This window comes from Mesoplodon densirostris, chromosome 3 (genome assembly GCF_025265405.1).
Source record: "Mesoplodon densirostris isolate mMesDen1 chromosome 3, mMesDen1 primary haplotype, whole genome shotgun sequence".
Lineage (NCBI taxonomy): Eukaryota > Metazoa > Chordata > Mammalia > Artiodactyla > Ziphiidae > Mesoplodon > Mesoplodon densirostris.
In genome coordinates this window covers 144,792,879-144,816,783 of record NC_082663.1, presented here as the reverse complement: position 1 = coordinate 144,816,783, position 23,905 = coordinate 144,792,879, and the positions used below count along the sequence as shown (strand labels likewise).

Here is a 23,905-nt window from a genome sequence, read left to right as displayed (position 1 = left end):
ATAATAAGCCTACTGCGCTCATCATCCAGATTGAATAATTTCCAACTCATGACCAGTCTCAGACTGTCTGATTTTTAAGATAAATATTTTCATGAGCTTATTTCCTGCTCTTTTTTTTTTTTTCTTTTGGCCATGCCATGTGACTTGCGGGATCTTAGTTCCCCCGACCAGGGATCAAACCCGTGCCCCCTGCAGTGGAAGCATGCAGTCCTAAGCACTGGACCGCCAGGAAATTCCCTTATTTCCTGCTTTTCTGTGACTTCATTTTTATTGGAAGCATCGTTCCCCATTAAAGAGATAAGCCATAAATTATTTAATCAGTTCCTTCTTAAACATTTAGGTCACTTCCCATTTTTCACCATTATCATCTTTGCTGCTGTGAAATTAGCTACATCTTTCTTATAGCTAATTCTGCCCTCTTATCCATGATTGTTTTCCTAGAATAAATTCCTAGAAACAGAATTGTTGCTTCAAAGACAATATGCTAGGGAATATTATTTAAGAACTTGGTTTCAGGAGTTAGAGTCGTACTTAAATTCTGAACTTCAGTTTCCTCATCTGAACAATGGTTCCTCATGGCGTTATATGATGCTGTGATAAGATGATGATGTATAAGGATCTTAGTCCAGTGCCTGGCACATCCTAGACATTCAGTAGATTTGAACTTTTTGTGTTGCTATGCACATTTTTAAAACTTATAATAATGGTAAGCTTGCCCGTTGGTTTTCTTACCAGCTGTTGAAACTCGAGTTGTTACAGACAATTGCTCCAAGGGAGTCACCTTCAAGTTGAACGCCCAAATGAACTCCATGGATATAAATTGCAGTGACATCATCCAGGGAAACACACAAGGTACATGTGGTGGCTGCATGCAGAATCCCTAAGACACGCAGAGCAATATCACTGTGTGAGTAGTAAGGAAAGGTCCACAATAGGCTCCTCCCTAATGGGTCTGTTACCCTAAAACTGTGTCATTTGAGTCTTTTCCTTAAAAAAAAAATATTTTTAAGGTAGAGGCTTTCTATTCTTCAGCATGAAAGAGACTTCTTTGCAGTTGAGGGGTTGTTCTACCTGGGTCTCAGTTTAGGTTCGCTCAGAAGCAGTCCATGGACAAGTATAAGGAGTTCAATTGTAATGATTTTATTTGGGAGATGATCCCAGGAAGCATCAGTAGGTGTATCAGTCAGGGTTCTCCAGAGAAACAGAACCAGTGGGGTGTGTGTGTGTGTGTGTGTGTGTGTGGAGAGAGAGACAGGGACAAAGACAGAGATTTTAAGGAATTAGCTCCTGTGATTGTGGAGGGTAGCAAGTCTAAAATCTAGCCAGCAGGCTGAAGACCCAGGGAAGAGTTGTTGCAGCTTGAGTTGCTCCGCAACAAGAGAAGCCACCGCAATGAGAAGCCCGCGCACCGCAACGAAGAGTAGCCCCCGCTCACCAAAACTAGAGAAAGCCTGCGCGCAGCAATGAAGACCCAGTGCAGCCAAAAATAAAATAAAATAAATAATCTTTTTAAGTAAAAAAAAAAAAAAAAAGAATACCCAATGTAGGATACCATTTATGTGAATTTTTAAACACAGAAAACAATACTGTATATTATAATGGAAACATGCTTATGTAGTAAAATTACAAATGTATTCATGGAAAGGCTACACTTCCACTTCAAGTCCGTGGTTATTTCTCGAGAAGGAAGAAAGAGAATTAAATAATAGTGGGATCTTTAGCCATATCTAAAACATTTTATTTCTTAAAAAATACCTAATTCTGAAGCCAATACGACAAAACTATAATATATTTTAAATCTGAGTGTAAATGTCTGTTATGTCTTTTTTATAGTTTTCTAAGTGTTTGAAATATAAGCTAAACTTTTTTAGAAAATAAAGATGTTTTAAAATAACTCATCATTTACCACATGCTTGGCACTGTGCTAGGAGCCCTGTGGTTTCCAAATGAAGTATCCGGTATTAGTTACCCAGTAAGTTTAGTGCCTGTTGGAAAAATAGGATTAATCCACAGGAAATAATTAATGGACAGTTGTTTTCTCTTTGGCACGGCAGGGACTGCACTTGAAATACGAATTTGGAGAAAGACACATCAAGCTGCCTGAGGATCTAGGGAAGACTTCCCGAGCCAAAGGCTGGGTTAGCTGGGTCTTTGAGTAGGAGTTGTGAATATTTGGGTAGGAAGAGCAGGAGAGGAAAAGTAAACTTCCTAGGCACAACTGAGCCCAGGTGTGGCGATCATGGGAGTCTGGCAGGTATGGAGTGGGAAAGGGCAACAGAAGGAAGGTGGCACTTTTTAAGACTCCATTATTCTGTTTCCTCAGGTCCCAGTGCAGCTGCCTTTGTTTCATACTCTTCTCTTGGAAACATCATAAATGCAACTTTTTTTGAAGAGGTGAATGAGAAAGATCACGTTTACCTGAGCTCCCAGATAGTGAGTGCTGCTATTGGACCCAAAAGGAACACATCTCTCTCCCAGCCTGTGATTCTAAGTTTCCAGCACGTGAAGGTGGGTGAAAGCTGCAATTTGTACTTGCTTAGGTTTCATGGATGTTATACCAAACAATTTTTAAATACTCCCAAGTCAATGATTCTGGACCTGCACTGTGCAATATCATAGCCAGGAGCCAACTACAGTTATTGAGCATTTGAAATAGGGTGAGTCTGAACTGAGATTTTGAAGACTTAGTATTTCCAGGTTTAGATTCAGTATTTCCAGACTTTGAAGACTTAGTAAGAAAAACAATGTGTTAAGTATCTCAATAATTTTATACTGGTTACATGTATTGATTTATATTGACATATTAAAAGATATTATTTTGAATATAGTGCTTTAAATAAAATATTTTATTAAAATTAATTTGACCTGTTTCTTTTCCTTTTTTAGTGTGGTAGTAGAAATTTTCAAATTACATAAGTGACTCATATGATATTTCTCTTGGGCAGCATGATTCTAGTTCGTGGAATTTTTTTAATTGCAGGTATCTCCTACATCTGTGAAATTTAAACGGAGAAATAGTGTTTATTATTGCACAAAAGCCTGGAATTAATTATTAAGACTACATAATTCAATCAGAAGAAAAACTTTTATATAATTCATTGCCTTTTCCCATTCTCTGCCCAAACTCTTAAAGGCAGGAGGGTTAATAGCCAGACATAGTCAACTGTTTAGAAAGTAAGAGTTGAAAGAAATCTTGCCGTTTTTTTGACAACATGGATGAACCTTGAAGACATTATGGCCAAGTGAAGTAAGTCAGACAGAGAAAGACAAATACTGACTGATCTCATATATATGTGGAATATGAAAAAACAAACTCATAGAAACAAAGGACAGATTGGTGGTTGCCAGCAACAGAAGGTGGGGGAAAGAGGTAATCGTGATCAAATGTTACAAACTGCCAGTTACAAGATGAATAAGTTCTGGGGATGTAATGGAGAGAATAGTGACTCTAGTTAACTCTAGTTAACTCTAGTTAACAATACTGTATGGTATATTTGAAAGTTGCTAAGAGAGTAGCTTTTAAAAGTTTTCACCACAAAATAAAAACTGTAAATATGTGAAGTGATGGGTGTTAACTAACCTTGTTGTAATAATCATTTTGCAATGTATACATATATCAAATCATTACATCATATACCTTAAACTTACACAATGTTATATGTCAATTAAATCTCAATAAGGCTGGAAAAAATAAATAAAATTTTTTTTAATTTTTAAGAAAATAAGAATTAAGTGGGGGAAGGTGAGGAAAGGTAGGTTTTCTCCATCTGATGCATAAAATCTAGGAATGGAATTTTTGATGTATGGCATGGAGCAACGGAAGTGGAGCAAGGTATCGGGGGATGGTCCAGCAGATTATCAAAGGAGATACAGCCCCCAAATAGGAGAGCATCCAACTCACTTCCTTGGCCCAATGAAGTGATGCTATGGACATCCTTGGGACAAAAAAAAAAAAGAGATTGAAAACTAACTTTATTCTCTCCTGGTGATGTTTCTTCCCTACACTACCCCTGTCATTGTATGAGCAATTATTGTGTTGTAAGCGGTCAGGGCAGAATTGATGTGAAGAGATCAGGGAAATTTGGCTTAGAGAGTATTTGGGAGAAAATTTTAAGTGAGCTTTATACTCTATTTTTATTTGACTCCCACGTTGGAAGATAAAGTCCTGAAATGAATGACATCTTGTAAAATTCTGGCTCCCAGAGAGACGTGAGCTCATTTTCTGTCATGTGGAATCCCAATAGAGTTGGGACTACGTGGACAGGTTCCTGGTGGTCATCCTCTTCACTTAAAATAGAAATCACCTGATCTCTCCTAACCCATGGTGTCACTTCTTTGCACCCCACCAGCATAGACTGACACTCTGAGAGCAGTCCCTCCCAAGGAAGGACATGATGAGCCTGTTCTCTTTTCAGATAAAGCCCAGTATCAAAAAGGTCTTCTGTGTCTACTGGAAAGGTACAAAGGAGGGTGGCCACTGGTCCACGGAGGGCTGTTTCCTGAAACAAGCAAACAAGACTCACACTATATGCAGTTCCACTCACCTGTCCAGTTTCGCTGTCCTCGTGGCCTTCCACAGACAGGTATGATGTAAACATTGAATTCCTCAAGCTAATCCTTTTTGAGGCCCTGCTTAGGTGGTCATAAATGCTATAAGGAAAATTTTTAAAGAGGGCGTGTCTGGAGTGATTGCAGAAGTGTGCTACGTTAGATAACATGGTTAGAGGAGAATTAACTATTCAAGCTGAAATCTGAATTTTAAGTCAGTGGGGTTACAATGTGGATGAATCTCAAAAAATCATGCTGTGTGAAAGAGGTTAGACACAAAGGACCACATATTGTAGGATTCCAATTATATGAAATGTCTAGAATAGGCAAATCCATAGAGACAGAACAAATTGGTGGTTTCTAGGGGCTGGGAGAAGGGGAGAGTAGGGGGTAACTTCTTAATGGGCATGAGGTTTTATTTTGGGGTGATTAAAATGTTTTGGATCTAGAGAGAGGAGGTGGTTGCACAACACTGTGAATGTACTAAAAGTCACTAAACTGTACAGTGTAAAATGGTTAGTTTTATATTATTTGGATTTTACCTCAATGAAAAAGGTTTCAGGGAAGAGCATCCCAAAAAGAGATACATGTATGTGTAAAGGTCCTGAGAGAGAACAAACTTGGTGTGTTCCAGAAATAAATGTGGTTGGAGCAGAGTGAAGGAGAGGGAAGTGGAAAAGTTCAGGTTGGAGAAAAGGGCACAGGGAAAATGCATCAGACTTCAAATGCTATGGTCAGGAGTTTAGATTTCATTCAAATTACAATGGAAAGGCAATAGAGAATTTGAATCAGGGATGCTGCCTACTTATGTTATTAGAAGAAATCTCTGGCTCCTGGGTCAAGAATGGATGATGGTGCAGCAGGAGTTGACTTGTAGAGAGACGATGGTGGTCAGGATTTGGGTGGCAGCAACAAAGGTGGTGGGAGAAGGTCAGACTGGACACATATCCTAGATGAGGGGTCAGAGTACTGATGACATAGTCTGGGTGACAGCACACAGGAAGTCCTGCATCCCTCCCCTCTTTGCAGAGATGAAGGTGATCTGCCTATGTTGGGATGCCACATTCCAAGGGGTGGGGGAGTATAATCCCAGAACAGGAAAGCCTGACTGTGAGCTCCTCTCTGCTCGGTCCCAGGAGGAGGATCCCGCACTGACTGTGATCACCTACGTGGGGCTGAGCATCTCTCTGCTGTGCCTCCTCCTGGCAGCCCTCACCTTCCTGCTGTGCAAAGCCATCCAGAACACCAGCAGCTCGCTCCACCTGCAGCTCTCACTCTGCCTCTTCCTGGCCCACCTGCTCTTCCTAACAGCCATCAATAGAACTGAGATCAAGGTACTTATACTGCCCCAAAATACCCCTGCCCTGACTGCAGTGTATGCTGATGAGTTCATGGAGCCATGCTGCATTGGACACCTTAATAAAATAGCCTTGGGCCCCAGAGGGAGGTTGGGGGAGAGGTGCCAAGGTGAGTAGTGCTGCCGTTATCAACCAACTTTACCTTCAATGACCTTGGTCTAATACCAAGTGTTCTGAACTCAATGTCAGTATAAAAGAGAGGTTCTGGGGCCATGCTCCACCCTGACAATCCCTCCTGGTGACACCTTCCTCCTTCCCCAGGTGCTGTGTGCCATCATTGCAGGTGCCTTACACTATCTCTACCTGGCCTCCTTCCTCTGGATGCTGCTGGAGGGGCTGCACCTCTTCCTCACTGCACGCAACCTGACAGTGGTCAACCACTCCAGTGTCAACAGGTTCATGAAGAGGCTCATGTTCCCAGTGGGCTACGGAGTCTCGGCTGTGATTGTGGCCATTTCTGCAGCATCCAGGCCTCACCTTTATGGAACACCTGATCAGTGAGCTTGACTCTCACCCTGTGCCATGGACATATTTGAGGGCAGTGTTAATAGTGATGATTGGGATAATCACATCAAATACACTCTACTTTCCCCTTGAGTATAAGGGCTCTAATCTCTTTCCCAGTGAGGCAGGGGAAAATGATGTATAAGGCTCTGGAAGGGGAGAATTTTGCAGTTAGGTCCCAGCTTTATCTCTCCCATAATTTGTGACCTCAAGTCCTTAATTCTCAGTCCCCTCAGTAGTGAAATGGGGATAATGGTCACCTCCATGGTCCCACCTTCAGAATACTAGTGTGAAAATTCAACAAGACTGTGCCTGTAAAATGTTTAATGTAGCAGTAACACATGGGAGTGAACAATTAAAACCTTCATTGTCAGCTGACATTTTCAGGAGACACTGGAAAATTATCTGTTAGGAAAAGGTGTCATTTCATATCCATTTCATGTGCTTTCTCTGATCTTTCTTTGTGTCCCTTTTCCCATTTTTCCCAGCTGCTGGCTCCACCTGGACCAGAAATTCATCTGGGCTTTCCTCGGCCCCGTCTGTGCCATTATCTGTGTGAGTGAATATGTAGCTCTGATGTTCCTGACCTAAGAAGCATCAGACATGGGTGCAAGATAGCACAAGGGACATATATTTTCTCGGTTGTATGATTTGATTTTTCCACCTGTTATCAATTCAAACCCATGTGCAGGGAGGTAGGAGCTGTGTACAATTTACAGTGGACATAGTACATCTTAACTTGTATTCTACATGGTCTGTGTCATTCCTGCAGGTGAATTTTGTATTTTTTCTCTTGGTTCTTTGGATTTTGAAAAGAAAACTTTCCTCCCTCAACAGTGAAGTGTCAACCATCCAGAATATAAAGTAAGATGAAGCAAGTGGTATTTTCTAACCCCCTTTTCCTCTACTCACTTCCTACTGGTCCCTCCTACATATCGACACAGACATACACCCCACAACCAGGCTCTAAGGACTAGCAAGACCACTACCATCTTCCACTATCACAATTAATGAGAAGCTGTATTCACTAGAGTACAGGCTAAATTTCTGTGACCCACAAAAGGGAGTGAAATAGAAGTTTATTTCATTCTCACGCCACAGACCAGAGGTAAACAGTCCAGGGTTAATGGGAAGCTCTGCTCCACAGAGTGATCCAGGGACTCACGTTCTTTCTATTGTGTTGCCCCACCATCCCCTAGGATATTGTCTTTCAGTATCCCATATGTAGGGAGGAGTTGACATGGAAGTTGCAAGTTCCACATTTTCTCATATCCCATTGGCTAGACCTTGGTCACATGGTGACACCTAGCTGCAAGGGAGGCTGGGAAATGTAGTCTCTAACAGGGTAGCCATGTGTCCTTGATAAATCTCAAAAAGCGAAGAGATCTAACACTAAACGGAAGAAGAGGAGAATGGAAGAATACAGCTTTGGCCACACAGCACAAGAGGCAATAGGTTCAGGGAGGATTTAGGTTAAAATATATTTTGTATAATACTATTTCAAAAAATTGGGTACTATGAGTATTTCTTTTATTTTTCAGCATCCATCTTAATTTGACATGTAATTTGTTGAGGTTTTCATTGCAATCACAACAATAACACATTTGTTATTTGTTTATTATTTGTCAGAAGTTTTCAAGATATATAAAGTTAAAAGTGAAAGTTGCTTACTCCTTCTTTTCCTGCTACTTTTACCTCCCAGGGAATCCAGGGGTAACAAACTGCATGATATGATATGTCTGATATTTCCCCAGGCCTTTTTCTGTGCATTTTCTGTAGAACAGACAGGCTCACATACAATAGTGTCACTACACAAATTGTTCCTCAACTAGCTTTTCTCACTTAGGTAATATGATATTTTTAAATTAGGAATATATAGATACAAAAGTAGGGTGACCTTACATCTTGGTTTGCCTGGGATGGTTCCAGTTTATGTTCGTTGATGCATTGTAATTATTAACAGCACTCCTTTTTCATTGAAACATAGTTGATTTACAATGCTCTGTTAGTTTCAGGTGTACAAAAAAGTGATTCAGTTACACACATATATATGTATATTCTTTTTCAGATTCTTTTCCATTATAGGTTATTACAAGATATTGAATATAGTTCCCCTGAATAGCCCCCATTTTGATCTCAAAAACCTCCCTGTTTGAATAACAAATTATATGACCCCTCCATCTATAAATGATATATATAGAGAGAGATAAAGAGCTTTATCTTTGCAGTTTTAGAATGCTTTATGTATGTATGGTACTAATTTTGCTCTATATACTGTCCTAAATACTTTACATATGTTAAGGTCTCGTTTAATCTTTGCAGCAACCCTATGAAATAGGACTATTACAAAGATTAGGGAACTGAGTTACAGAAAAGTAGGGATTCCCTGGTGATGCAGTGGTTAGGACTCAGCGCTTTCACTGCCATGGCCCAGGTTCGATCCCTAGTCAGGGAAATAAGATCTCCCAAGCCATGTGATCAAAAGAAAAAAAGAAAAAAAACCACGCCAGACAGTAACTTGCCCAAGGTCACACAGTTAGTTAGTGCTACCTTGGATTTAAACCCAGGCATTCTAGCTCCAGAGTCTTCACCATTAACAACAATGTTGTAGGAGTATTCATGTCCATCATTAACTTTTTTACATTATTGATTACTACTCCCCTCAGGATGCTGACACTCAAAGCAACAGCTCAGGTCTTCATCCTGGGATGCACATGGTGTCTGGGCTTCTTGCAGATGGGCCCAGCTGCCCGTGTCATGGCCTACCTCTTCACCATCATGAACAGCCTTCAGGGTTTCTTCATTTTCTTGGTCTACTGCCTCCTCAGCCAGCAGGTAAACTGTGACGTCTTTCTTTATTGTTTTAAAGTTAAGAAAAATTTGGAGATACATAGTTTAATAAACATTCAAATCCACGTTCTCTAAATTTTCATAGGCACTTGTGAGTAGTGCGTAAACACTCCCTATATTTTCTCTACTGTGAGATGCAATTGATTGTAAGAAACATCAATTTATTAATGGCTTTCAGAAAGTAAATAATTGCTACATCAAGGAAATACCATGTTTTTCTTCAACTTTCCCATGTGTAATAGTCATCTATTGCCGTGTAACAAACAACCTCAAAAATCTCAGTGGCTTAAACACAAATATTTACTTTTCGTATTCTGGAGTCTGCAGGTTGACTGGGGTTCAGCTGATCTTGTCTGGGCTCAGCTTGACCTGGTTCCAGGATGAAGATCATGTTCAGGTCTGCTCTTTGTGACCCTGAGGCTTGGGAGAGAGGGGAGCATCTCCCTAACATAAGTTCTTCTTATAACAATGGCAAAATCACAAGAAGGCAAGCTCTACTGAGCAAGGCCATTTCAAGGTGCTTCTGTTTGCATCACCTCCACCAATATTTCATTGGCCAAATAAGATCCCATGTCCAAGCCCAAAGTCAATGGGAGAAAAACACTCCATTCACCACGAAGCTAAGACAGGGTGTAATACTAATACAGAGGAGTGAATAACTGAGATCAGTAAAGCAATCTACCACACCCCTTAACACGAATTCTTAAACACATTTCCACTAATGTTTTAGTAGTTCTATAATGAAATTACATAATAATATAGTTTTTCTAACATTTGATCATGAACATTTTCAAATATACGAAAAAGTTGAAAGAATTATGTAGTGAACATGCACATACCAATCATCTAGATTCTGTAAGTAATGTTGTGCTATGTTTGCTTAATCACATATCTGTCCATATACCTACCCTTCTATTCATCTACCCATCCATCTACATGTACAGCCAAAGAAAACTGTAAGCAACTCTTCTCAGTGGATGTATGCACTTGAGTGAGCACAATGCAAAAGATTTATTTGTACTCTTCCCCCAGTTCATCTCAGTGCTTGAGGCATCTCACAGTGTGAGCCTCCAGTTTTTCAAGATATATATTTTGTATTCAATATGGCTACTAAACACAAGCCAATTCATGTGTCTGCAGCTGAACAAAAGAAACAGTGTGCATCTGCCACTTGTGAAATACTGGCTGCTTTGGGCTTGTTGAGATAAATCTCTAAGATTGTTCCTTACTAAAGGGTGCTCAGGGGTAATGTGAACTGCATGCTGGCTCTAGAATTGAACCCTAGGCAAGATGCTACCGTGCTGTATACTACTGAACCATGTTGACATACTTCTACTTAGATTTAGTTAAGTTATACTCATCTATAGAACAAGATACTATGCAACTATTAAATATAATGTAAAAGACTGAAACCCCAGTGAAACTTGGATCCACATGATCCAGGCCAGGAGGTGCAATGGCCAAATAAAGATATTCCAGCAGCCAGAAGAAATACAAAATCACTCAAGTTCTTTATTTGTACTTCTCAAATACCGTGAAGAAGACACATAGTCCAACTGAGCTTTGTTGAGCTTGGCCACTAAGATTTTGGGGTCGTGTGTTACTGCAGCAAAACATGTCCTGACTGATACTCTTTCTTTCCTGATACTCTTCTTCCCCTTCCTCCTCTTCTTCCTCCTCCTCACTCCTTCTCCTCCTCTTCCTCTTCTCTCTCTCTCGTGCGCTCCTTCCTCTCTCCCTCTTTTCCTCACTCTGCATCTACACGCCCAAAGAACCAAACTAGGAAAGGAAGAACAGCTCCTCTGAGGATAAGAGAGAGGAAGAAACTGAGCTGACAGAGCAAACACTCCCTAGAGAACAAAGGATGAGCATAGGCATAGACCATTCAAATGTTAATTTTTGTCTGGGCACAAGAATATTTTATGACTGGAAAGTTATTCAAAATATATTAGTGAATATATGTGGAATCTAAAATATGATACAAACGAACTTATTTACAAAACTGAAACAGACTCACAGACATAGAAAAAAAAAAAAAACATTTTTACCAAAAGGGAAAGGAGGGGGAGGGAGCGATAAGTTAGGAGTTTGGGATCAGCAGACACAAACTATCATATATAAAATAGATAAACAATGAGGACCTACTGTATAGCACAGGGAACTATATTCAATATCTTGTAATAAACCATAATGGAAAAAAATATGTAAAAGAATATATACATATGTATGTATAAATGAATCACTTTGCTATACACCAGAAACTAACACAACATTGTAAATCAAATATACATCAATAAAATAAATAATTAAAAAAAATTTTTTATATATTAGTGAAAGAGTAAGTTTCAAAACGTTGCTCCAGAAGGGTTCTATTTTGTTTATATAACATATATAAATATTCATTGCTTATGCTATGTTATATATTTATTTACTTGTGGGTAATGGTGTATATGGGAAAACACCACTTATTCTCAAGCAATTTTGCCACCCCCAGGGAAGACATTTATCAATGTCTGGGGACACTTTTGATTGTCACAACTAGGGGAAAGGGTACTACTGACAACTAGTTGGTAGAGGCCAGAGTTATTGCTAAACATCCTACGGTGCATAGGATAGTCCCCACTACAAAGGATGATCCAACTCAAAATGTCAGTAGTGCCAAAGTTGGAAACCTTGGTGTAGCAAATGTTGTTGATGGCTCTCTCATAGCACTTTGGCATTATATTCTACATGCCCAGGGTTGCTTATTGTAAACACCTGTGACTCTGTGCCTGTGGGCTTCTTACTGCCCACAGGACATGCCTGCTTTACACACAGGGCAAGCTGGTGGTGCCAGAGAGTAATGGCCCTTGAGAGCAGCCATCAACCAATGACTGATGGGAGGTGGTAAATAGATACCCCAGCTCCCTTGTCCCTGAGGTGGGATGACTCTGAGGTGTGTCCTCTGTTGTCTCCAGAGCCCCCGAGTGACACGGAACCCCAGATGTCCACAGTGGAAAGGATTATGCATCCTTTACTAGCTGCCTTCCCTTCTCAATCTCACTTCCCCACTGATCTACTGGTGTTTCCTGGGATCACCCCTTAAATGAACTCTTTGCACTTGAACCCTTGTCTCAGGGTCTGCCTCTGGGGGACCCCAAACCAAGACACATGGAAGGATACCACCAAAACATGATCAGTGACTTTTCGCTAGATTGAGGAACTATGTGTGACTTCTATTTTCTTCCTTTGTGTATGCTTTTTTTTTTTTTTTTTTTTTTTTTTTTTTTGCGGTACGCGGGCCTCTCTCACTCTTGTGGCCTCTCCCGTTGCGGAGCACAGGCTCCGGACGCGCAGGCTCAGCGGCCATGGCTCACGGGCCCAGCCGCTCCGCGGCATGTGGGATCTTCCTGGACCGGGGCACAAACCCGTGTCCCCTGCATCGGCAGGTGGACTCTCAACCACTGCGCCACCAGGGAAGCCCTGTATATGCATATTTTGTTGAGTTTCTATAACAAATGAAAAAATTATTGTGATAAAGTATATATAACAAAATTTATCATTTTAACCATGCTTAAGTGTACAGATCAGTGGCATTAAATACATTCACATTGTCATGCAATGATCACCACCATCCATTCTAGAACATCTTGATCATCCCAAACTGTACCCCTTAAACAATAATGCCCCATTCTCCCCTGCCAAGCCCCTGGTAACCAGTATTCTACTTTGTCTCAATTAATTTGACTATTATAAGGATCTCATTCATGTGGAATCATACAATATATGTCCTTTTGTGTCTGGCTCACATATTTCACTCAGTGTAATGTCTTCAAGGTTCACCCATGTTATAGCATGTGTCAGAATTTTATCCCTTTTTAAGGAATAAATAACATTCCATTGTATGCATATACCACATTTTGTAGGAAAAGTTTTTCATAATGTCTCTATCGTCTTTCTAACTCACTGACTTTTCTCTTCTCCATTGTTCACAAAAACAATCCTAGCATTTCCTTTGATGTTCCAGGTCCGAAAGTGGTTTGGCGAGATCATCAAATCTAAATCTGAGCCTGAGACTCATACACTTTCCAGCAGGCTTGGTCCTGACTCAAAACCCAGTGAGGTAAGAAGACTTGTGACTTATTCTAATGTTTTACCCCTTGACACCCTGAACTTCCTCTCCATGTCTTAGTACAAACTCCCTTTCTTGCAGGGTATGGAGAAGAGTTCTTTTCCCGATGACTTGGTTTGCATTCCTTATTCCCATCGTATTGTTTCTCAGTGACTCTTCCTTGCCCACTAACAGGGCTTAGGCTGGCTGTTCTATATATTCCTGTCATTTAAAGTATGGGTAAAACATCACCAGCACCACTACCATCTAAGGTAGAATCCTTTAGCGGGAGACTTACAATCATAGACATAGAAGAGTGGTCATCGTCCCCTGAAATCTCACTGTCTAAAGGGAGGTGGACTTGAGCCCCATGGAGTTAGTGGATACCACAGAAAGGATCCAGGAGAGGAACCCCACCCCAGATGCTCCACATACCTATAGAGGAGGAGTGCATGGATAATGGGACCTTCCTGGGAGAGGAAATGGTCCTGTTAGAAAGTGAACCTCTCTGGAACTTGGTTGCTGGTTTTCGTCTGTTTTTCCATTGAGCTAACTCAGGACCAATGCACCAAGGAATAAGCTCCCAGTACTATCTGAGACTTCTCTCCACAGTTGTCCCCTAATTGCTCTTTTAGAAAAACGAGAGAATATACTTGTAAGAAACCATGTCACTAGATGAGCCAAATGGGCTCCAAAGCTCAAAATCCATAAAAATTCTCCCAATCTCATTTGGTTTTATGCCTTCCATGTACATGCCTACCACATCTGCTAGCCAAAGAGCCTTAGAATATGTTATTTTTAAGCTAAACAAAACTGAGAAATTTCTGATACATTGTCTTCTACATTTCTTGAGAAAATATGGGATTTTCTTCAGCCATGGAAATATTGAGGTCATTGAAGAAACATCTATTCCTTATTGGAGGGAGGGAAAGGGAATTCATTCTAAATCTTTCCAAAAGAACCAAGAGGAAAATGGAACCATTTTTAGGACAAAAGTTTTAGGACAGTCATGTCAGCTGATTGGAAAAAATTTTTATATATATTAAGCTTAATCATTCTCAATAAGAGTAAAATTGTGGTAGGTGCTAACCATTGGTTGTTACCTTCGAAACGATTCCCAGATAATCCAAAATAATAAAGCTGCCAACACTCCAGCTACTGGTTTCCCACAATGAATAATAAAGCTTTATTATTATTTATTATTATTATTATTATTGCTTAACATTGTGGAAATTGAATGAGTATATCTTTTAAAAGGGAATTATATATCATATGTTTATATATGATATATTATATATTTATAATATATTTTATATGTAGCTGCATTTAAGAAATACATTTGCTTTAATTAAAAGAATTTCTGAAGCTTTTATTTTTTTATGCACAGAGTATGAGTAAAAAGCTAACAAAACACTCTGTCTTTTACAGACAAATTTGATCTTGGGTTAACTTTCTAGCTCTGTTCCCCAGACATTTGATAACATTGGAAGGTCAGCTGTATAACCAGGGAATACTGTTTATGGGAAAAGTCATATGCTTGACTGGGCGGGAAATTCTGTGAATGAACCATAAATACCAGGAAGGAAGGCATAGATTTGGACTTCCTGCATACAGTGACTCTTATAACTGAGTCAGGAATTCCTATCCTCATGGGCTGCTGTACGAGATATTTGTTCCTCTGTGGGGCCTGAGGCATCTAAACCAAGCTGGAGCTTGTTGGGGGCAAAGAGAGTATTTGTTGAGTTCTACAATGTGTAAGACACTATGGTAGGCAGTGGACATACAAAAAACAATAAGACCAACACAGTACCTGCCTTCAAGGAGCTTAGAGTCTAGCCTTTCTTTATGGACAAAAGCCAACATCCAGGGGGCTGAAATTCTAGAGTAGGATACTATTTCCAAACTTTTTTTCAAAAAAAGAATTCTTCAACCTGGATTTTTGAGAGGTCCTCCCACTGTAAGCTAAAGAATGCCACACCTTTCCTAGGATTCCAAAATGCTAGGATATCATGCCATCACTGCCTGCTGGATGAAGCTTTCTGGCTTTAACCCACTCCTGCTGTTTCTTTCTATTTTGTTGTCATTCGTTTGTTTGTTTGTTTGTTTTATCCTTACATCTACCTTTAATCTAAACATTTTGCGGGGGTGGGGCATGTTTTCCAGGACAAGTGAAAATACTAAAACTAGAACATTCAGCTCCTCATGGAAAGTCATACATGTGGATCTGGTTGGCATCATAAAGAATGAAGGTGGGGACAAGGAGAATCATTATACATGTCATTCCTGGAGAGAAAGTGCTTAACCTTTACTTCCTGAAGTGTTTGTTCTGCATAATGGGCTGTCAATAAATGTGTATTCAATTGGATTTCTCTCCACTGATGTGTTCAATCAATGCTTGTTCCTGGATACACAAATCATGACCATTGCAAATATTCCCTGGACTTTTTGTAAATGAGGAAGGCCTTTTCAAGGCCTTTTTTCAGGTTCTTACTCTCTCTCATCCTAAACTATGAGTTTAAACTAAATGAGTTTAAACTCATTTAGTCCCTCAAACCATCAGCTTCTTCCAAACCATCATCTTTACCTCCTCTCTTATCCAGGCTAAATCTCGTGATCAACCATGTCAAATGATTCTCTCCCATGCTTTCAACACCATTGCTTCCTCATTCTGATTCTATACTTAGCTGGGAAAACCCAAATCCAGGACTGATCCAATCATGGCAGGCACTGTGGATTGTCTACTTAGCAGCCATCACCACCATTACATGTTCCTTATTGACAGAACCTTGATTGTTTTCATATTTGGGACAGCACTGTACCTGGGTCCAGAGGTCAATTGAGATTGGTCTCAGCCCAGTGATTCTCAATTGGAGGTGATTTATCCCCACCATTAGGGACATTTGGCAATGTCTAGAGACATTTTTGGTTGTCATGACTGGGGCAAGGGGGAATGCTACTGACACCTAAGTGACAGATGCCAGGGATGCTGTTAAATATCCTACAATACACAAGACAGCCCCCACATATACAACAAAGAACTGTCCATCCCTAAATATCAGTAGTGCTGAGGTTGAGAAACCCTGGTATAAACTAACCATAGTGATCTTATTCTTATTTGCTAGCAAATGGTTTGGGATGGGCATTTGGATCAATTCTAGCCACTGAGATATAAGAAACACCTACTGGAACATATATTCTCTCCTTGATAAAAACAAATACAAATTCAAGAAGAGCTTGCCGATTACTTCCTATTTTTAGCTGCTATCATATAATAATATGAGGCTTGGAGAGAAGATATCATGGAAATACTAAGGGTGGAAGAGTGAAAAGACAGAAATAATCTGGGCTTTTATGACACTGTTGTGTTGCTGAACCAACCCTTGAACTTTTTCATATGTAAGACAAATAAACTCCTTTTGTTAAGCCAGTTGGGTCAGGTTATCTGTTACTCGCAGTCCAAAGCATCCTTCCTTATGAACCAACGATGTCTCTTCTCTGCTCTCCATCAAGGCAGTGAGCTCTCAGAATCACTCAGCTAGGAGCCAAAACAAATGTGTGTTTTCTGGTCTAAACAAGACCTTCCAGGCTACCTGGAACTCACTCTTCCTATCCCTGATCAACTTCCCCACATGGGGAGTTCTAGTTTTTCAGTTCTTTCCTCAATCTGCATCCCCTTTCTCTATATAAGTTAGAAGACTTTGTCTCCTACTTCACAGAGAAAATAAACACCAGCTTATGAAAACTCCCTAAACTTTCTGACATCCTTTACAATTATACATACATCCACACTCATCCTTGATTCCTTCCCCCACTGATTCTCATCATCTCCTCCATTCTTCCACAATGGCAGAGAGGGTCCCTCTTCTTGTTTGAAACTAACCTCCACCGCTGTGCTTTGGATCTTGTCTCCTCCTGCCTCTTTGGGGACCTTTCTCCAGTGATTATCTCCTCTCTCTCCTGAGTCTTCCATCTCTCTCACATCCTCACATTCCTCAGTGGCATTTAAATATGCTAAAGATGGATGAGCGGGACTTCCCTGGTGGTCCAGTGATTCAGAATCCACCTTCCAATGCAGGGGACACAGGTTCGATCCCTGGTCGGGGAACTGAGATCCCACATGCCGCGGGGCAACTAAGCCCACGCGTGCAGCTACTGAGCCTGCGTACTCTGGAGCCCATGTACCACAACTAGAGAGCTTGCACGCTACAACTACTGAGACTGCACACTCTAGAGCCTGAACACCACAACTAGAGAGAAGAGCCTGTGCAGCAACAAAGAGCCCATGCACCACAATGAAAGATCCTGCATGCCACAACTAAGACCCAACACAGCCAAATAAATAAATAAATAGATAGATAGATAGATAAATAAATAAATACCTTAAAAAATGGATGAGCAAACTTCTTCTGTAAAGGGCCAGATATCTTAGACTTTTCAGGCTAGATATAGTGATAGATAGATAGATGATAGATAGATAGATAGATAGGTAGATAGATAGATAGACAGGTGATAGATAGACAGACAGAAATAAATACATTTGTGTGACATGTGTGTAAAGGGATATGTGTGTATATCACTTTAGAAATACAAAAACCTTCTCTAACTCACTGGCCATACAAAAACAGGCTTCAGGAAGGATTTGAGACCCACACACATAACGCTATAGTTTGCTGGCCCCCATGATAAAGAAAGAGAGATGGCAGATTCTAGGGAAATGGCCATCTGCACACATCTCAGTTCCCCTCCACTCTCTACCTTAATATATCTGCCTCTTTGAACCAAAAGTCTGCTGGGACCCATGACAGCTGGGTGGGCATGAGAGTGATATCTCTGGGGGGAATCCCCAAAGGGAAATCTGGGGTTGAAATGTCTCCCCTATGCACCAGGTGGAAAGTTCCAAGGTAAGCTGAAGAATGCTCTGGGTGGAAATCAGGCACAGTTCATCCTATGAAGAGTCTGACCCACCAGGGTCCACAGACATCCTGGGATAAGGTCAGCATCACTCCTGTGTGTGTGTGTCTGATCCATCTGGCTCCCAAGGACTCCAAAAGGAGCTCTGCTCCTGAATCTAGGGGAAAGCAAGGAGATTGAGCAGCAAGGAGGCACCCCTGCACACCTGCCTAGTGCACACATAGACCCCCTGCAGTGAAGAATCCATCTCATTTCATCACTTAGGAAACTGTCACCACTTAGAGTTCTCAGCCCCCACATGAGCCCCAAAGAAAAATGACAGCCCGTGAGAGGCCCCCAACAGCCAAAAAGAGGATGGTCCAACATAATTGTCACCCAGGAAAATCGAGCTGCTGGAGTAGACAGACAACAACTTTAAACAAGAAGAATGCAAGGAGGTTCAAGTACAGCACCAAAACATTCTATGGAACTATGGAACCAAATAAAAAGGGAATAAATAAAAAGATGAATTTTACTGGATGAATTAAAGAAGAGGATGATCACTGTTAAGAGCCAAATTAGTGGGTTAGAAGACCATGTGGAAGAAATATCTCAAAAAAAAAAAAAAAACAGAGCAAAAAAAAAGCCAAAAGATGAAAATCATGAAGGAAAACGATCAGTCTTGGAGACCCAGGAGATCTACTATGGGAATAATTGAGGGTAGAGGTTGGAAGAGTAGGGAGGAAGTATGTTCAGGTCTCTTCCACCCCAGAAGTTCCCCCTGCTACAATAAGCATTCTATCTACTTCTCTTCATAGCCAAAATTCTAGAAAAGTTGTTTACAGCCTGCTGTCCCCACTTCCTCCCACCCTTCACTGCTCAGCCCACTGCAGTCTGATTTCTGCTTCCAACACACCCAAGAATGACTCAATGTCTCAAATGCTTCCTCAGTGCTAAGTTCACTGATGGCTTCTCAGTCTTTTCTAACTTGACCTTTGGGTCACATTTTGCTCTGTTGGTCCTCCTTTCTTCTCTTTTTTGACAATCAAGTATTTTTAGGTATTTTTTCCAGCTTTATTGAGATATAATTAACAAACAAAATTTGTATATATTTAAGGTGTACAACGTGATGATTTTATCTACGTATGCATTATCCCCTTTCCTTCTTGAAGCATTCTCTTCTCCTGGCTTCTCTAACACCACACTATCCTCCTATAAGTGTGGTCAACTCATCCCAGTTTGCCCTGGACTTTCCCAGATTTGACACTAAAAGTCCTGCATCTCAGAAACCCCTCCATCCCAGGAAAACCAGAATCATACTGCAATCTCATCTTCTCCTGTCCCATAGTGTCTTAGTTTGGGCTCCCCCAGGAGCAAATTCTGAAACAAGGATTCTAATGCAAGTAGTTTATTTTGGAGGTGATCCCGGTGAACACCAGCAGGGTTGCAAAGAAGTGAATCAGGGGAAGAAAGGAAGCCAATACAAGATGGGAGCTTAATCCCAGCAGGGACCTCTGGGCAATCACTTGGGACCTGCATCTCAGACTCATCTCACCTGAGGGAAGAGGGAGCTGGGGCGTGTGTATACCAAGTTCAGGTTTTGGTTGAGGATTGTTCCAGGAAGCATTTTCCCCCTGATTCTTCTCACCTGCCATCTGCCGGATAAGGTGGTTTCCAGTGGCAGCTGCTGGCCAACAGAAGTCACTGAAAATGTGAGGACTAAGGATATAAGCAGGGCATGACCACATCTGCTACATACAAGATTCCATCCTTGACCCAAGAGAAGTTCTTAGAACTCGGCAGGAGTTCATGAACCACCTAAATTTAACTGTGTTGTTAGCATAAGTATTTTTTCTTCCCCATCTCTAGTAACGATAACTCCTTCTTTCCTACTACTTAAGCTGAAAACCTGGAGTCATTCTTTAGGCTTCTCTTTCTCTCACACCCAACATCCAATTCATCAGCAAATCTCACTAGCTGTATCTTCAAAATAGATCTAGAATTCTTCCTGCCTTCACAATTAGCTCCCTGGTCCCCATCATCCCTCACCTGCGTTATTGTAATAGCCCCAAGAGAGCCACAGAGATGATTATCAACAGACCCAGAACCCAACTCCTGCTCTCTTATCTCAGTCCAGGATGTCTGTTCTATCATATCATGTTGTTCCTTTCCTATAACTGTGGGCTAAGGCAAGAGCTACAAGGTTAGAGTTTTCAGGGATAATTCAGGTTTACAGACAGCCCCTTGAATGGCAGCGGGTGCTACAGAGAGACATCAACCCCTGGAGGCACAGACTGAGTCCAAATACCAGCTCTGCTACTCATCCACTAAATGACAACGGACAAGCCATGAGACCCCTCTGGGCCTCAGTTTTCCCAGCTATAAAATGGGGTTGGTAATTATTCCAGCCTCACAAAATCATCGTGAAGATTAAATGAGAGCTACTCCATCTATCTAGTGCACAATATATGCTTGACTAATCATGGCTTTTTTTTTTAACCACCAAGAATGCCCAACCTTTGGTCACCTAGACCCAAAGAGGTAAAGAGAGATTTCCCTGGTGGCACAGTGGTTAAGAATCCACCTGTCGGGCTTCCCTGGTGGCGCAGTGGTTGGGAGTCCGCCTGCCAATGCAGGGGACACGGGTTCGTGCCCCGGTCCGGGAAAATCCCACATGCCACGGAGCGGCCGGGCCCGTGAGCCATGGCCGCTGAGCCTGCGCGTCCGGAGCCTGTGCTCCGCAGCGGGAGAGGCCGCAACAGTGAGAGGCCCACGTACAGCAAAAAAAAAAAAAAAAAAAAAAAAAAAAAAAAAGAATCCACCTGCCAATAGAGGGGACACAGGTTCAAGTCCTGGTCTGGGAACATCCCACTTGCTGCGGAGCAGCTAAGCCCGTGCGCCACAACTACTGAAGCCCGCGTGCCTAGAACCCATGATCCACAACAGAAGAAGACACCGCAATGAGAAGCCTCTGCACCGCAACAAAGAGTAGCCCCCACTCGCCGCAATTAGAGAAAGCCCAATGGCAGCAACGAAGGCCCAACACAGCCAAAAATAAATTAATTAATTAAATAATTTTTTTAAAAAAAAAAGAGGTAAAGAAGACCTCCTTCATGTTTTCCTCTCTACCTGAAATTAGACAATCATGAGAGATGCAGAAGGGAGATAGGTTTAGACCAGCTCCACTGTGGACCATTCCCCCACAGCATGACTCAGAGGTGTGACCACAGCCCCCCTGCTTTCCCATTTCTCAACACACATATTCGGGGAAACTGAAGTTTCCTCTTCTGAAAAGGGGAAACTTCCCCTTACCCCAGAAAAACAGTTGCTTGGGCCAAAGTTCCCCTGGGTAGAGGGCTTAGAACAGGATGCCCACCCACTCTGCAGTCTATGGGGCCATATGGAGGGTTAGTTTCGATACTGATGAGTTGGGGGGCAGGTGTGGAGGTGGGAGGAGACAAGTACAGAGGGAACAGGAAGTGAAGTGAATGCCAATCCCCTGCTCCCACTGCTTCCCCTGCTCAGAGCCTCCTTGCCTTAATCCCCTGCTCTCAGTCAAAACAGGAATTATTGTGCTATTAGTCAAGGGCACTTGTTGATCAATAAATTGATTGGCTTGTACCCACCTCTGGACACAAATGCAGGGATTGTCTAAAGAGATTGATGTGTTGAGTTGTGCCCAGCTGGGGGTAGTACCAGCCCTCTAGGGAGTGTTTTTGATTAGCACAATGACTGGGAAGGACACCTCTGGTATTTAGTGGGTTGAATTGTGCCCCCCCTCCCAAAATTCACATGTTAAAGTCTTAACCCCCAGCACCTCAGAATGTGAAGACTTTGGAGATAAAGTGTTCAAAGAGGTAATTAAATTAAATCAAGTCGTCAGGGTGGGCTCTAATCCAATATGTCTGGTGTCCTTAAAAGAAGAAGACAATGGGAATTCCCTGGTGTTCCAGTGGTTAGGACTCTGCACTTTCACTGCAGGGGCCCAGGTTCAATCCCTGGTCGGGGAACTAAGATCCCTCAAGCCGTGCCATGCGGCCAAAAATAAATAAATATTTTTTTAAAAAAAAGAAGATGAGGGGCTTCCCTGGTGGCGCAGTGGTTGAGAGTCCGCCTGCCGATGCAGGGGACACGGGTTCGTGCCCCGGTCTGGGAAGATCCCACATGCTGCGGAGCAGCTGGGCCCGTGAGCCACGGCTGCTGAGCCTGTGCGTCCAGAGCCTGTGCTCCGCAACGGGAGAGGCCACAGCGGTGAGAGGCCCGCGTACCACAAAAAAAATAAATAAATAAAAATAAAAAAAGATGAGATTATGACACAGACACTTACAAAGGGAAAACCATGTGAAGACACAGAGAGAAGACAGCCCATCTACAAGCCAAGGAGAGAGAGCTCACCAGAAACCAACCACACCAACACCTTGATCTCAGACTTCCATCTTCCAGAACTGTGAGACAATGCATTTCTGTTGTTTAAGCCAGTTTATGGCACTTTATTATAGCAGCCCCAGCAAACTGACACAGTGGGCAAGAACCACACAATGAACTGGCATTTTGAGAAGCTCTAACATTGCAAGAGCTAATAGCCCAAGAAGATCCACTCATAAGTAAAGTGAATTACTTCATCAAAGAGCTTTTCAGACCAACAAACAGCCTAAAGGCACATGTGGGTAGATATCTCCATTGTCCTGAGGATCTGACCAAGACGTGGCCTGCCACCCTGGATGATTCATCTGGTCTGTCTTTCTGGAAGTTCCATGTCTTGGCAGAGGTCTGATTCCACCACTTAGCTTGGGCAGACCTCACCCAGGACATCGAAAAAGCTTCATGTCAGGAATAATTTTGCCTCACTTGCTTCCCAGAAGCTGGTCCACATCAAGTAGGCAGTAAGGGATCCCAGTCCCAGAACATCATGGTCCAGAGGAGCCAGGGTATTTTCTCTTCCAGTTCAATCAGTGCCAGACCTGGAGCTCCCAGAATCAGTATCATTTCCTAAGAGCCAGGGACTTGATGGCTTTCCTCCAGACCCCGGAACTGGGAGACCATTACCAAGACCTGGTGTCTCTCCAGCTCACTATCTGCTATGGACTGAGTTTTATGTCCCCCCCCAAAAAAAACTCATATGTTAAATTCCAAACCCCAATGTGATGCTATTAGGAGGTAGGGACTTTGGGAGTGATTATTAGGAGGTAGGGACTTTGGGAGTGATTAGGTCATGGCGGTGGAGCCCTCATTAATGGGATTAGCGTCTTTATAAAAGGGACCCCAGAGAGCTCTCGCCCCTCCCAGGAAGTGAGGACACGGTGAGAAGACGGCATCTATGAACCAGGAAGCAGGTCGTCACTAAACACTGAATCTCCCTGAGCCTTGATCCTGGGCTTACCAGCTTCCAGAACTTTGAGAAATAAATGTCTGTTATTTATAAGCCATCCACTCTACAGTATTCTGTTACAGCAGGCTGAACAGACTAAAACACCATCCAACTGAACAAGCCCCCAAGTCCTCACCCTAGAAAAGATCTGACTTGCACCCCAGGGAACTCGCTACATCCAGGCTGCTGGTTCCATCTTTGGCACGTCCACATCAGTTCTCAGAGGGCAGGAGGTTCTCATATCCAAAAGCCAAGGGGTACCGGGTACGGACCCCCACCCAACCTCAGCTCTTGGGT

General features: G+C 42.0%; 1 protein-coding gene across 1 annotated transcript in view; it reads left to right on the top strand.

Moving 5' to 3' along the window:
• Positions 1-21,464, top strand: part of ADGRE3 (adhesion G protein-coupled receptor E3) — a 39,240-nt gene extending 17,776 nt beyond the window's left edge. The window contains exons 6-15 of the mRNA XM_060094472.1: positions 736-852; positions 2,324-2,508; positions 4,416-4,583; positions 5,685-5,882; positions 6,168-6,403; positions 6,899-6,965; positions 7,183-7,274; positions 9,077-9,245; positions 13,267-13,362; positions 21,447-21,464. Of these exons, the coding sequence (XP_059950455.1) occupies positions 736-852; positions 2,324-2,508; positions 4,416-4,583; positions 5,685-5,882; positions 6,168-6,403; positions 6,899-6,965; positions 7,183-7,274; positions 9,077-9,245; positions 13,267-13,362; positions 21,447-21,464 (1,346 nt within the window). The remainder of the gene's footprint in view (positions 1-735; positions 853-2,323; positions 2,509-4,415; positions 4,584-5,684; positions 5,883-6,167; positions 6,404-6,898; positions 6,966-7,182; positions 7,275-9,076; positions 9,246-13,266; positions 13,363-21,446) is intronic.
• Positions 21,465-23,905: the final 2,441 nt, after the last annotated feature.